At 36.8% G+C, this 16696-nt stretch overlaps 1 protein-coding gene across 3 annotated transcripts in view; it reads left to right on the forward strand.

Annotated features, from left to right (window-relative positions):
- Nucleotides 1-16696, forward strand: part of LOC149818186 (Zinc finger, C3HC4 type (RING finger) family protein) — a 125784-nt gene that overhangs the window by 49659 nt on the left and 59429 nt on the right. For all 3 annotated transcript variants that reach the window (XM_089984741.1, XM_089984742.1, XM_089984743.1), the window contains 2 exons: nucleotides 10473-11989; nucleotides 12182-12439. In XM_089984741.1, the coding sequence (XP_089840867.1) occupies nucleotides 10473-11989; nucleotides 12182-12439 (1775 nt within the window). The remainder of the gene's footprint in view (nucleotides 1-10472; nucleotides 11990-12181; nucleotides 12440-16696) is intronic.

A 16696-nucleotide genomic window follows, 5' to 3' on the forward strand; every position in this document is an offset into this window, starting at 1 on the left:
TTTTTAGAAGATGAAAATGGATTTGAAATATTGGAAAAACCAAATGAAATTGATTATATGTTTATCAATGATCTTTTAGAAGATTCCCATGATGACTCTTTGAGTCATCCGGAAGTTTTAGAAAATACTCATGATTCTCATGATAGTGATGTATCACCAACTAATGGTGACAATCTCCAAGTATACACTCGGCGTGAGGAAGCCCGACCTATTAGTGCTTTAGAAAAATTCTTGCGGCTTAATGAACCCCTAGAAGAAACCTCTCTTAGGCGTTCTTCTAGAGAATCAATTCCACCTAATAGGTTTGTCTCATATGAAACTCTCTCCCCTAACTATAGAGCTTGTCTAATAGCCTTGCATTCTTACTATGAACCTTCCCATTATAATCAAGCAAAAAATATACCTTATTGGGTTGAAGCAGTGAAAGTTGAACTAGATGTTTTAAATAAGGCTAAAACTTGGGAAATAGTTCACCTTCCTCCAAATAAGAAAGCTATAGGGTGTCGATGGGTCTACAAAGTCAAAACAAAAAGCGATGGTTCCCTAGAACGTTATAAAGCTAGATTAGTTGCTAAGGGATAGTCACAAGAGTATGACATCGATTATGAGGAGACTTTTGCTCCCGTGGCTCGCATGACAAGAGTTAGAACTTTAATAGCGGTAGCATCATTTAAGAAATGACCTATATTCCAATTAGATGTTAAAAATGCCTTTCTTAATGGTCAGTTGAATAAAGAAGTATATATGGACCCTCCGCCGGGAATTAGCGTTAACCAAGGTCAAACTCTTCGGTTATTAAAAGCTTTATATGGTCTTAAACAAGCCCCTAAGGCTTGGTATGATAGATTTAGTGCTATCATGTTACAATTGGGATTTCGCTCATGTTATACTGACACTGCTCTTTGAAATGAAATGGGGATCTTCGAAACACGAGCTTTGATTAACAAGAGCAAGTGTCAAGAATGACACTAAAGCATAACCCTTAAAAAGGGTATAACTGGAAACAAAATAAAAATAAAAATGTATTCTTTATTGATATGAAAAACCAATTGCTTAAGAAGCATTGGAGTAAAATACAAGAGGGGCTGCACCCCTTTATATACATAGCTGAAAGAGGACTCAATAGAGCTGTTGGGCACAGTCCAACAGCTCTATTTAGAGCTGTTGGACTGTGTCAGTCCAACAGCTCTATTGCTAGTCAAGTCTGGACAGGACTAGCAACAGTCATTCTAGTTCAAACTGAATTAGATGACATAAAGACAAAAAATAAAAATAAAGGAAAAAAATACAGAAAAGAAAGAAATTAAAAATGTATTTATATATATATATAATAATATAATATTATTATATATACATATATGTACAGTTTTACATTTTAACACTCCCCCTCAAACTTACGGTACAATGAGTGAAAGTTTGTCTAAGAGAAAGTGAAATCGGGGAGCAGCGAGAGGCTTTGTAAAGAGGTCTGCTAACTGATATTCTGAAGTGACATATGGCAGATCAATTATCCCGTGTAGATATTCCTCTCTGACGTAGTGACAATCCATTTCGATGTGTTTGGTGCGTTCGTGGAATGTTCTGTTACTGGCAATGTAGATCGCACTTTTGTTGTCACAACACATTTGTGAAGCCTTTGTTGCTTCAACTCCCATGTCAGCAAGCAGTCGTCGGAGCCAAACTACTTCTATGGTCGTGGTTGCCATGGCTCTGTATTCAGCTTCAGTGGATGAGAGAGATACCTTCTGCTGCTTTTTACACCTCCACGAGATTAATGATTCCCCTAAAAAGACACAAAAGCCAGTGGTTGAGTGTCTGTTATTGGGATCACCTCCCCAATTAGCATCAGTATATGCAATTAAATCAAGAGAAGATGAGGAAGATAAGAAAAGTCCTCGTGAAAGAGAGGACTTGATGTATCTGATAATACGCATGACTGCTCCCATATGAACAGAAGTAGGAGCATGTTGAAATTGACTTGCTGTATGAACAACATGTGCTATATCTGGTCTGGTAATGGATAGATAGGAAAGTGCCCCGACAAGCTGTCTGTAAGGAGTAGGGTCTGCAAGAAGTTCTCCATCATCAATCTTCATTTTAACATTAACAACTTCTGGAGTGTCAACTTTCTTATCATCAGTAATACCAGACCTGAAAACAATATCAAAAGCAAATTTAGTCTGAGATAATAAATATCCTCTAGGAGAATAAGCAACTTCAATGCCTAAAAAATATCTCAACAAGCCCAAATCAGTCATTTCAAAATGAGATTTAAGAAGTGTTTTGATTGTTTCAACTCCCTGTTTATCGCTTCCGGTGATGATCATATCATCCACATAGAGAAGAAGCACAATGATCCCTGCATCAGAATTCTTAATAAACAAAGCAGTGTCAGTTAAACAGAATTGAAAACCAATATCAATCATAACACGACTAAACCTATCATACCAAGCTTTTGGTGCTTGTTTAAGTCCATAAAGAGCTTTTTCTAAGCGAAGGACTTTACCCTTAGGAATACTTAGACCAGGAGGGGGTTCCATATATACTTCTTCAACTAGCTTTCCATTTAAAAAAGCATTTTTGACATCCATTTGAAAAATAGACCATTTTTTGATAGAAGCTAAGGCAATTAAGGTTCGGACAGTAGTCATACGAGCCACCGGAGCAAAGGTTTCTTCATAATCAATCCCATATTCTTGGGCATAACCTTTGGCTACTAAACGGGCTTTATATCTTTCAAGAGTACCATCACTCTTGGTTTTAATTTTATAAACCCATCGACATCCTATAGTTTTCTTCCCTGGAGGAAGATCTTGAATATTCCATGTAGAAGCCTTTTCAAGTGCATCTAATTCAACTTTCATGGCTTCTATCCATTTGATATCATTTTTTGCTTGAAAATATGTGGATGGTTCTTCATATGAGTGAATTAATGCAATAACTGCCCTATATGTGGGTGAGAAAGACTCGTATGATACAAACTTTTCTGGAGGCCTCGAGATTCGGGATGATTGTCTAGTTGGAATGTTAGAATATTTCTCAAGTGCACATGGAGTATTAGACTCTTGTCGCCTGGAATATTGAATACTAGTATCTCTATGAACTTCTTCATTTTCAACATTAAGATCAATAATTCTTGGATCATCATCAAAGTTACAATCAAGGTCATATTCATCAGATGTTGATGTTAGATCTAGCAAAAAGGAGTACTCAGTGACGTCTTTTAATTTTCTAAAATCAAAGAAACTCTCCTTTTCAAGAAAGGAAACATTTCTAGACACATATAGTTTATTATTTTTGAAGTCAAAACATCTATAACCTTTCTGGTTTTCAGCATATCCTAAAAAGGCACAGGGAATCGCACGAGGGGAAAGTTTATCATTTTTGTCAGTAAATATGAAACATTTGCACCCAAATATTCTTAATCTAGAGTAGTCTGGAGAAATGTTCATAAGTTTTTCAATGGGAGTGATATTTTGTAACGAAGAAGATGGCATCCTATTAATGAGATAGGTGGCAGTTAAGGCAGCTTCTGCCCAAAAGTCTTTAGGGACTTGATTTGCTATTAATAAAGTTCTAGTGGTTTCTATAATATGGCGATGTTTTCGTTCTGCCAGTCCATTTTGTTGAGGTGTATAAGGACAAGATCTTTGATGTGTGATGCCATGCAATTTAAGATAATTTTGAAAATCTGTGGATAAAAACTCTCCCCCTGAATCTGTGCGAAAAATAGTAATATCATTTTGAAATTTGTTTTTAACCATATTATGAAAAGTTTGAAAGTATGAAAATACTTCAGACTTATGTTTGAGAAAGTACATCCACGTATGTCGGGAGAAATCATCGACAAAAATAACATAGTAGACAAATCCTCCTTTAGAAATTACTGGTGCAGGACCCCAAACATCCGAGTGTATTAATTCAAGTGGTCTTGAAGAGAAAAAGGTTCTGTTCTGAAATGGTAATCTTTTCATTTTGCCGAGAATACAATCTTTACAATCAAATGATTCAGAGTTACAAAATTTCCCTAGATTTGGAAAATGTTGGATTTTGGCTATATGTGGGTGACCAAGTCTCTTATGCCACAGTTCCAACTCTATTTTTTGAATATTATAACAAAAAGCTTTCTTCGGCATTTCCAAAAAATCCATGTAATAGAGTCCTCCTTCTCTATGGCCTTCCCCAATCAGCTTGCCTGACTGGCGATCCTGTACCCAACAACCATGAGAAGAAAAAGAAATATTACACCCATAATCAGAAATTTGAGATACAGATAAAAGATTTAAATTTAATTTGGGAACATGTCTAATTTCTGGAATAAAAAAATTTTTTGTTTTATAAATTTTTTCAAAATCTCCTATTCCTTCTATTTCAAGAGAAGTCCCATCAGCAGTAAAGACCTTTGACACACTTGTTTTATTTTTAACACATTTGGATAGACTTTGATTATTTGGGGTCATATGAAAAGATGCACCAGAGTCAAGAAGCCAAGAAATTTTACCTAAATCAGAAAAAGATGAGGCTGCTGCGCCGGTTGAAGCTTCAGATGAGGAAGAGGCACCTTTGATGAGAGGCTGAAGGATCTCCATTAGTTGGGCCAGGGAAACTGGTGCATCCTGATCTTTAGGCTCCGATCCAGCAATTGCAGCTCTTTTTTCTCTCAGCTCCTTAAGTTTGGGACATTGTGGCCTGTAGTGTCCCGGTTCATGACAGTGATGACAAATAACTTTCTTCTTATCATAGTCACCATTTTGTCGGTTAAAGTGAGGAGGCCTATATGATCGAACATGATTCCCTGGTCTAGACACGGCTAAAACGGAATCATCTTCAATTTTTAAAGAACCTTTCCGGAGACGATTTTCTTCCATTGTTAACTCTTCAATAGTTTCAACAATAGAAGGAATTTTTCCCCGGTGAAGTAGGGCCGATTTAGTGGTTTCAAATTCCGGCCTTAATCCAGTGATAAACTGGTAAAAATGTTCAACATCGAGTTGTTTCTGACGAAGCTCGATGTCTTCGGCACAATGCCACTTTGGTTCTAAAAAGGAAAGTTCTTCCCAAAGTTCGGACAACCCATTGTAATATTCACGAATAGTTTTGTCTCCTTGTGTCATCATTCGAACTTTTTCTTGGAGGTTGCACACGTGTGCAATATCTTTAAGGGAATACATATTCTTAAGGTATTCCCATGCCTTATCGGCATGATCAAATTTGGCAAGACTTGAGCATTTTTTAATGTCAACGCTATTGATAAGCCATGACATTATCTTCGCATGAGATATTCTCCATTCTTTCCATTTCTTCTCGTATGAGGCAATAGCCTTGATTTTCTCTTCTTCCGATAGAGGGACGTCTTTATCTCCTTCCTTTTTAGTAAGAGATAGCTTAGGTTCCGAATCGGAACCATCCACAATCCCCCATAAGCCTTTTCCCCATATATGGTGCTTCATGATTGAAGCCCATGTTACATAGTTCGTATCGCTTAGTTTCATAGGCATGATGGTGACTTTATCATTGTCATCCATCGATTACAAGGAGAGAAAGAATAGGGATAGAAGAGAAACAAGAAGGAAAATGAGAAAGAAAGAAAAAAAAAAACAATACAACAAGATGTGAAATCTTCTCCAATGAAGTGATAAAACACTTCTCTTCAAGTGGCGAACACTTTTGCAAACGGGCACGGAAACCGAGGCAGCTTTTCCTCAAGATTTAGTACTTCCGCGGCTCTGATACCATGAAATGAAATGGGGATCTTCGAAACACGAGCTTTGATTAACAAGAGCAAGTGTCAAGAATGACACTAAAGCATAACCCTTAAAAAGGGTATAACTGGAAACAAAATAAAAATAAAAATGTATTCTTTATTGATATGAAAAACCAATTGCTTAAGAAGCATTGGAGTAAAATACAAGAGGGGCTGCACCCCTTTATATACACAGCTGAAAGAGGACTCAATAGAGCTGTTGGGCACAGTCCAACAGCTCTATTTAGAGCTGTTGGACTGTGTCAGTCCAACAGCTCTATTGCTAGTCAAGTCTGGACAGGACTGGACTAGCAACAGTCATTCTAGTTCAAACTGAATTAGATGACATAAAGACAAAAAATAAAAATAAAGGAAAAAAAATACAGAAAAGAAAGAAATTAAAAATGTATTTATATATATATATAATAATATAATATTATTATATATACATATATGTACAGTTTTACATTTTAACACTCTTTTTGTTAAACGTGCAGGTAATAGTATCATCATCCTTCTGCTTTATGTTGATGATATGATCATCACTGACAATGATGAAAGTGGTATTCTTAATGTTAAAAATATGTCAAAACATAATTTTGATATGTCTGATCTGGGTTTTCTTAGGTACTTTCTTGGTATAGAAGTAACATACTCTCCTCGAGGGTATATATTGTCACAGATGAAGCTTGCTGCAGACATATGTTCCAAATCTGGGATTTCAGATGACAAAAGGTGGAGACTCCCGAGGTTATCAATGCTAAACTACGACTGGAGGATGGAGTTCTGCTGGATGATCCTACGCCCTACAAGCAACTCATAGGCTCCCTCACCTATCTGACTATCACCAGGCCGGATATTGCTCATGCTGTGCACTCTGCAAGCCAATTTCAGCATGCTCCTACATCTGTGCATATGAGTGCTGTGCTCCGGATCATTCGATACATCAAATATACTTTGACTAAAGGGCTATTCCTATTCTCACTCTCTTCCTTAGACTTACTGGCTTATACTGATGCTGACTGGGGAGGAAACCCAAATGATCGAATCTCAACTACTGGCTTTTGTGTTTTCCTAGGAGATTCGCTAATTGCTTGGAGGTGCAAGAAACAACAGAAAGTCTCATTGTCTTCTACTGAAGCAGAATACAGGGCTATGACAACTACTATAATGGAGCTTGTGTGGCTTCGAAGTCTTCTTCAAGATATGGGAGTCGAAATTACCGGTGCTTCGAAGCTTTGTTGCGACAACAAAAGTGTCATCTACATTGCCAGCAACCACACCTTTCATGAGAGGACTAAATATATTGAAATGGACTGTCATTATGTACGTGATGAATATCTTCGTGGGACAGTTACACTGCTATATGTCACTTCAGAATATTAACTTGCAGATTTCTTTACCAAAGCCCTGCCTGCTCCTCGCTTCTTGTTCCTTCTTGACAAACTTTCGGTCATTCCCTCGTAAAGTTTGAGGGGGGAGGTGTTAAAACATATGTAATAATACATCTATATATATATATAAATATAGATGTATATTCACCATAATACCCGATAGGGGTATTATGGTCTTTTCACAAGTACCCAATAAGGGTACTTGTTTTTTTTCTTTTATTTCACTGTTTTTTATTTTTTGTTTTTTATTTTTTAAAATGTATTTTTGGATACCGAAAAGTGGCCCCACAATGGAGTCGTTGGGGCCCCCAACGGTCACAATTATGACCGTTGGGGGCTCCCAACGACTCTATTGGGAGCCCCTTTGGTCTCCTTTTCTTATAAATAGGGGGAACCCCCCTTGTATGTTGTATTGCTCTTGAGAGCTCCTCTTCAATAATAGTGATATTATTTTTCATGTGTGTAGCCTTTTTATAAGGCCCTTCGTATATCCCTTAGTGGATTTCCTCTCTTGTGCTTGTTGCACTTGTCCGTGTGGGACATAGTGAATGCTTTAGCATTCTTGGATTCTTCCGCATATTTCATTTCAGTCACAAGGGAACAATTGTAGTTACATATATTAATATATTTTGTGAAAGCATGTGTAATTTTATACTCGTATAATGAAAACATCTTATTAGTAAAAGAATTGAACATATTTTTATGTATATTTTGTGTACTTTTTTATATTTTAATTGGGATACCGACTAGTCCGACTAGGCATCACCTAACACTTTTGACTACATAGTATATATGTATGTATGTATACACGTGTGCATGTGTGTCTATATATATATATGTATATTTTTGAGTGATTTGAGAATCAACTCATCCATGGTTGACTTGTGACTTGGTCGGGTTTTGTTAATCTGATTTTCTACAAAATAATGCACTATTTATCGTATAAATATGAAAAGAGCTATAGAATGACATGATTACTTGTAAATTCACTAAATAAGTCAAATAACATGATGCTAGTCATTTAGTGATAAAGTAACTTTTATTAGGGATCTAAATCCAGGAACTTTTGAATTTGGGGGTGGGGGTGCTTGCAAAAGGGGATTGTGAGATGGGGACAAGCGATGATTCTGCTCAGAAATATCTCTTTTCTTCATTGAGAAGTCGATGGTCCATAAAATGCAATCTATTATGGCTCAAGAGATGGCTGCTCTAAGGGTAGTAGTCTATTTTGGAAGGAGTAATGATCTTTTCCAAGCATCCTTCTCTTCTTTTGGATGCTGACAATTGGGAGAGAGATTTTCAGAAGTTAGGGTTGATATTTTCCTTATGTAGGAGTAGTGACATTTTTAGAAGTTGGGGTTGTTTTTTCCTTATGTAAGCTGCACTTCAAGCATGTAGATCTCCTATGGCAATTCACCAATGGACAATGACCATACCACATACAAGAGCCAAAATGGAGTATCCGTGTGACAACTTTTCAAGTAATATCTTGATTCTTCTCTACTTCTTTAAAAGAATCATATGTTAAGTTTTGTCTTTAACATGGGTGCATGTAGACCCCACTGAAACAGATGAAGGCTCTTTCTTAACATGGTCTTTTGGTTACTCATGGTGTTGGATTTGGAAAGGAAACCATCTTGGGCATTGAGAAAAGGAAAAGAATGAGGACTCTCTTTTAGGAAGGTGTGAGCATTAAGGGTGTGTTTGGTTGTGTTTTTGAAAAGTGAAAATACTGTTCACAAGAGATTCACTTTCAAAATCTCAAATCTCATGACACTTCATGAAAAAGTGAATCTCACACAAATGAGATTCACTTTCTAAATCTCACTTTTGGGTTATGTGCTAACTCACTTTTTATAAGGCTTGATTTTGAGGTTCTGTGCATTTTTTTTTATGTTTGGTTGTTTTCGAGGTACTGTTCAAATGAGATTCACTTTCTAAAGTGTATTAGGAAGTGAATCTTATGTGATCGAACCAAATGTACCCTAAATGAAGAGAGAGGAGGATATGATCCTTGGAGGGGTATTTCATATTCTTCTCTTGGATTTGAGAGAGAGAAAGAGACTCTTTTGGTGGACACAAATTTTACGTGGTTTGGCAATATGTTTACATTCATCGGGAGAGTACCGAGAGCCTTTATTTCAAATAATGAAGCTCTTGGATTTTTTAAAGAGAGAAACCCTTTTAGAGTGACACTTGGACACAACTTTTGTGTCAGGTGAAGTGAACTGCACTAAGGTCCATTTATGTCCGAAAGTGGATTTGGTTAGCCGTAATCAAGTCCAATTTTATCCATATTATATACATAAATGCACACACACACACACACACACACACACACACACATATATATGAGAACTGAACATATTAGGCCCCCTTTTCTCGTTCTTCTCCATTTGGCCCCATAGTTTGAAGTGTTTTATGATAGATCTGGACCGTTAGATGTGTTTAACCTGCTCAATTCAGTGGGAATAGAGTCTTGGGTCATGTTTTTTTTGACAAAAAATGTATTTTTATGAGCCGGAAAAAATTGATGCCTTCATAGCCATTGATTTTGGATCACTGGAAAACCCTGTATACAGGTCAGATTCCGGTGATCCAAAAGCCGGTTCCCACTAAACAAAACCTATAGATCACATCAATGGTGTTAGATGTGAGAAAAAACATTAAAAACCACAATTTTTGAAGGGGCCGAACAGGGCAGAACGAGAAAATGGGGCAGCACCCTCGCATTACTCTCTCTCTCTCTCTCTATATATATATATATATATATATATATATATATATATCCGCACCCCCCGCACCCAAGCTTTTTTAAATTGCTGTGTCGCACCCTTTGAACTCGCACCTATGTGACAGTTGATAGTAAAATATGGCCATGTTCATTGTTTTATAAAATGAAACAAGGAATATAGTATACTTGTTTTGTATAGTTAATCTCAGATCAATTATTTTGGATGAAGATTCTTTGCATATGTACTTTGGATATTTTACCTTGCTATGGAACATGCTAAGTGGGTAATGATCACAAATTCCTTAGAACCATCTTTCAGTTTCAGTAATTGAGCAATTATTTTGTGTTGGATCAGTTTTTTGTCTTTTACAAATAAACTTCTGTATTGCTATTTCTTGTAATTTACTTGCTGAGCCTTGACCACTTTATAATTTTATTTAAACCGTAGCTCTCATATATGGATGAACTATATATTTTTTCAACAGTTTCTCTTGGGAGGTCTTCATGGTCATAGCTACATTGTCTATCATGATCTATATGGTTTCCTAAGCTTTAGCTGCATGCATGTATATGATTTTATCTCATAGTTTGTTACCTACAGGCTTTATGATCCACGCATTCCGGGGTTACAGAAGTTACTGGATAGAGAAACTTTCTTTCCTTGTGGGGAGTTTTCGAAGTCCAATGCTCTTGATACTCTAGTAAGTCTTGGGCTTAAGAGAACCTTGGGACTTACGGGTTTGCTCGATAGTGCCAGGTCAGTGTCCATGTGTAAGTCAGAAGATATGGAAACCCTTAATTGCGGAAGAAGATTGTTGACTTGTTTGGATGTTGCTGCTTTTGAACTTGCCAACATGAAAGAGAATGAAGGCAATAGAAAATGTGATCATCCTGCTTCCATGTGTGAAACTAAACATTCATCTACTATGCATGTAGATATTCCTCCTGAAAAGGTATGTGAAGCACCATCAAGTGAGTTGGATCTAGATATTCTGTCTTGCATAAAGAACATGGTGTATGATCTACCAGAACAAGAATTTTGGTCAGAATTAAGAAATATTTCTTGGTGTCCTGTTTATGTTGATCCACCAGTGGAAGGATTACCTTGGTCTGCCTCCAAAATCCGAGTTTCACCTCCAAATGTTGTGAGGCCCAAGTCACAGATGTGGCTTGTTTCATTGACCACACGAATTCTAGATGGTGAATGCTTCTCACAGTACCTTCATGATCATCTTGGTTGGTTGGAACTGCCAGATATTAATGTATTGTCCTCTCAGTTAGTGGAAATATCTAAGTCCTACTGTCAAGCAAAGATGGAGTCTGAGGGTAAGGGACTGATTCCTGATGCTTTATTGCTGGAGGAGATTCCAACTCTTTATTCAAAGTTGCAGGAATATGTTGGAACGAGTGATTTTAAGGTATTAAAATCTGCTGTAGATGGGGTCCCATGGGTCTGGATTGGTGATAACTTTGTTTTGCCAAATAATCTTGCATTTGACTCACCAGTGAAATATCATCCTTACTTGTATGCTGTGCCATCTGAATTGTCTAGATTTAGGGTTTTGCTTTCCTCCTTAGGTGTGAAGGACACGTTTGATGCTGTGGACTATGTTAACGTTTTACAAAGGTTGCAACATGACATGAATGGATCACCATTATCAGATGAATGTTTAACTTTTGTTCATTGCATTCTGGAAGCTCTTGCAGATTTTTCTTCAGATAAATTATTACCTGATGCTTTGATGGCTTCAGTGCTTGTGCCTGACTCGAAGGGAGTTCTAGCATGTGCAACAGATCTAGTATACAATGATGCCCCATGGATGGATAAAATATCTCTTGAGGCTAAACGGTTTGTGCATCCGACTGTTAGCAATGATCTAGCAGGCCGGCTTGGATTGCAGTCCTTCCGGTTTATGTCTTTAGTTAATGAAGAGATGAGCAGAGATTTGCCATGTATGGGTTATGCAAAAATATGTGAATTGCTGGAATTGTATGGGGATGATAGGTTTTTGGTGTTTGATTTGTTGGAGTTAGCTGATTGCTGCAAAGCAAGGAAGCTGCATGTGATACTTGATAAGCGTGATCATCCCAGGCAGTCCCTTCTGCAACATAGTCTAGGTAGCATATTATTCACACTTTATAATGACTAAATATTACTTTAATTCATGAGAACTTGATACTCTACTCAAAAAATGAACTTGATGCAAACTTTTCACTTCAGTCTGTTTCGTATTATCTTGTGCTTCATATTGTTGGTCCAAGAATCAAAATGTAGGCTGATCTGTTTCTATGTTTTGTAAATTGTGTCAGGTGAGTTTCAAGGGCCTGCTTTGATTGTTGTCCTGGAAGGGGCCAAGTTGAGCATGGAAGAAATATGCAATCTCCATCTTCTTCCTCCTTGGAAGCTTCAAGGCACCACTCTTGGTTATGGTTTGGGGATTCTTAGTTGTTACTGGATAAGTAATCTCCCATTCATCGCTTCTTGTGGTTCCTTGTATATGTTTGATCCTCATGGTTTGGTACTCAGCCCAAGTCATGCTCCATCTGCAAAAATGTATTCTTTGACGGGTATGCAACTCAATTCTGTTATTATGTATGTTAGGTGCTACTGGGATGAAATCAGCACATATATTGGACAAACGTAATGCTTACATGTCATTTGTTTGTGCGTTTTGCATGTGCTAATTCTAGGCATTGCTTGAAGCTTCCCTCTTGTTTGTTGCTGCTGACTCATGTTCCATTGATAAAATAACTTTCTATTGAAGCAATGTGTCTATGTACAAATAAAGATATTTTTCTAATTACATGATACAACAATAAGGAACTTACTGGGGTCTTTCATACATGATGTGCAACTCTTGATTCTCACATATGTGTACATTGGGCTAGAGTCCTAGACAACTTGGGCCTAATTTTCAGAAGGCCTGACACGATAAAATCTCAGGTCAGGTCGGGCCAGCCAGCAGGCTTTATATATATATATATATATATCAAGTTAGGTATGTGATTCAAAAGATGGATACATCTTGAATCTCATTCATTCTTTTGCATTTTTTAAATTTTCGTTAAAAGAACCTATGAATTCAAGAAAACAAATGAGAAATGTTGTGAATATATAATGACTTGCAGCCCTGCCCAACCTGAACCGATTTAGGTCCATGGGATTAACGGGCGGGCCGTGGGTTTTGTATTAGACCCTGGTCTGACTTGAACCAAGCCTAAGCCCAACCTGGTGGTCAACCGGTCGGGCTTCACCTGGCCTGATCCAGTCAAGCTTGCCCACTAAATGGGCCTGGCCAGCTCGGCCCGCCCATTGTCCAGCCTACGTGTACATGGTGGCTGTTTGCTAACACCCTGCTGTATATGAGGTCCTACTTCCCAAGGGTTTTCTGTGGGATTATGCTATAGGATCACTTGATTGAAAGAAGTAATAAGTCTCAAAGTTTGGTGCTCAAGTACCAATTTGAGAAGGCATATAGGAAGGAACTTAAGGTGTCATAGGACCAAATGATATTATAGGACCTGATGGGTGTTTCTGTGGGGGCTGTAAAATAGCTGGAATAGGAATTGTGGTAGGCTGGTAGGTGGACTCAAACCTCTAATAAAAACTAGAACTAGTGTGCCTTTGTCTCAAACCTCTGGGAAATGAAAGCATTGGCCAGCAGGGTTTTCTTTTGGAATTATTACCAACATGTCATATTTGAGGATGGGGCAGCAGGTAAGTACTCGTGTTTTGATTGATTATTTCGTCTTCAGGAGGATGAAAAGATTTTGAATATTGCTTTCGTGTTTTAGGATCCTTTTGCTCGACTCATCAATTGGAGCATGACTCTTCATGCGTTGTTGCAAACATTTTATATCTTGAGACAATGAGTGGCCTTGTGTGAATACATATGTCATCTATTGATGCCAGCTGTTCAATAAAAAATTTCAGTATTTTATGCAATCAAGGTAATCTTGAACATTAAAATTGCGTCGGCTGAAGTAAACAAATCCGCTCTTTAATAGAAAATCACCATGGTCTAAAAAACACCAGAGATGTTAATGTGATACAGAATATGTTATACAGAAGAGAAGGAGATGCTAAAGACTACAAAAGGAGAGCCCAAAGAGTACCCAATAGGGACTCCCTTTAGTAACATGTCTATATCATCAAACTATGCATATATCTTCACATTAACACCCTTAAGGTGATAAATCTTGGAAATAGAGTACTGTTTGATCCATTGATAAAGACTTAACCATAACCTCACATGATAGCTTAGCAATAATATATGCTGCAACTAATTGATAAGTCTTTCTCAGTGGATTTCTGACTACATGCCTTTGAGTGGACTGCCTTTCCTTTGCTTCTCCCTGAGAGATGAAGCCGGCTAGAGTTAGAGATCCATGGCAAGTGCCCCATCAAGTTATGACTATTATTGAATGGAACCATTTAATTTTTGAGGTTATGAAGTTCAAGGAATCAAGTTTCTTAGTGACCAACTCACTGGAAAAGTGGAATTAATGGTTTAGGATAAATTGATGGCCATAGATACTAAAAACTAGAAATAGAGGGATGATAAAAATGAAAAGAATGGGAATTAAAAGAAGATTGTGATCAGAATTGTAAATAACTTTTTCTTTTATTGATTAAGCAGTAGGATCAGATCTATTTGCGAGATAGGTAGTTGTCCTCCGAGTATTTGCGTTATCTAGGGAATGAAGCAAATTGGTCAGATCAACACTTATTTTTTCCCCTTAAGACCAAATATTAAACTAGTCATTGATCTGACCCTTTGGTCCGATCATACATGAAGCCAGATTTATTGATAGATTTAGTGGAGAAGAGATTTGATATTTAAGGAAAAGATTTTTTCCAAAAAAAGAAAATGATGGGTTATTTTTGTGTTGTCACGTAGATACTACTATAGATGCGTATATATGGTTTTTTTATGAAGTTTTCAATATGACTATTTTATAAGGAGTATGGATCGGGAACTAAAATGGAGAATCTGTCTAGCATAGTTCTTGTATCAAATATGAATATGAGGAAGTGAAACAGTAAGGAGATACATGGACCAAGCAAGAATGAAGGATCAAGATGAATATGAAAGAAAATGATAATCTAATTAGTGTTGTAAAAAGTGTATCATATTGTAAAATATGTGATGTATCGAGCCTTGAACTGTTACAGTAGAGACCGATATGATCTAATCATTGATTATTGGGCTGTATCAGACAAGTTGACTGGAAGTTCTCAACGACTGAAAAAGTGGTGTTAGCCATTTTTGAGCAAGGGGGTGGTTAGGCCAAAAGGTGGTGTTTTGATCCCATTTTTACACCCAAACCTGAAAAACCTTTTGTCTTACTGTTTTTGTATTAAATCATCTTAGAAATTTGAGGATTTGTCTAAAATCGAGCCCGAGAAATTTTTTTGAGAGATCTACCCTCATCTGCTCCTAAAGAATTGTTCGTGTAAGAATATCTTAAAACCTTAAATTTTGTTTTCTTAAGATGTCTACCTTTATTCACCCCTAGAAAGTTACGCAAGGACAGTCTTGAGTGCCTCATTCAACCTAAGATTAGATCTATAAATGCTGGATCTTCGATTTTGAAGGTAGAAGTGGATCCTAAAGATTAAAACTGCAAGGTAAAGGATCTGATATACACTAAAGCGTTTTTCTTATAAATCTTTCTTTTTGTTTTTTCTTCTTCCACTAAAATCCCTCCCCTCCTCTTTTCTTCTTCTTTCACCATTGTAGATGGTTTATTTCTCTTGTTTTTCACATACTGATAAATTATTCAGTGTTTTGGGGCTTTTGAGTTATGTCTATTGATGGATGGAAAAAGTGACCAATTAAAAAATGATGTGACATGGTGATATTGCAAACTAGTTGAGACTGAGTTGGGAAAGAGACTATTATTACACTGTCTTTTCTGTGGGCTTGTTGTTCATGTTGGACTACATTCTGTTGCCATGTAGGCCAAGCCCATTATGCACATCGATGGGCCTCTCCTCATTATAGCCCAATATTCGTCTTGAGATTGTTGCTAGCTTAAGAGAAATGGATGAAAAAAGGGCACAACAACTATCGGAGGTCATCTTGGTCTCTAAAGATTAAATATTCAATGAAGATGACCATCACCATTGTCATTAACTTAAGAAATTGGGGGAAGTTCTTCAGCTTATGAAGAAGTAATGGAGAAAATGAAGTCAAAGATTTACATTTCAAAATATTGGAAAGTCCAGCAGTTGTAGCCCTAATGTGTTCTAACATAAAACTTATGTAATCCTTGTAATTGTGTGATATTTTTGTTTTAATTATTTATAATTATGTCTTTGTTTATTTGTTCTTGTCAAATTCTTTGGTTGTTTTGTATTGTTATTCGTTGTTTCTTGTTAGTTATATTACACATGGTTTAATAGTCTACATGTAGGTGTACTTGATGTTGTAAACTTCTAGTAGTTTTAGAGCTTAAATATTTTTTATTGTGATATGTTTTTTTATTTTTTTTAGTTTTTAGTTCTTTCGCTGATGTATCTCACGATACAATACAATATGATACACCTGTATCTTAGATCCTCTCAATATGCTTTCTGGTGCACTTTTTATAACCTTGGATTGAAAAATGAAGAAAAGATCAATGAGAAACAAAAGAGATTAAAGGAAGCAAAGAAATGATATAAAAGTTTTGGAGACTAATAGTTGTGACTTGAATGAGAGCTTCTCACGCCACTTTCATGCCATGCGAGAATGTGCCTTTGAATCCATGCACTATTCTAGGTGAAGATATTGAAATACAGAAAGGAAGAAAGAAAAGAAAAGAATCTGCAGGTGATCA

This window comes from Nuphar pumila, chromosome 13 (assembly GCF_984573655.1).
Source record: "Nuphar pumila chromosome 13, dmNupPumi1.hap1.1, whole genome shotgun sequence".
NCBI classification, from domain to species: domain Eukaryota; kingdom Viridiplantae; phylum Streptophyta; class Magnoliopsida; order Nymphaeales; family Nymphaeaceae; genus Nuphar; species Nuphar pumila.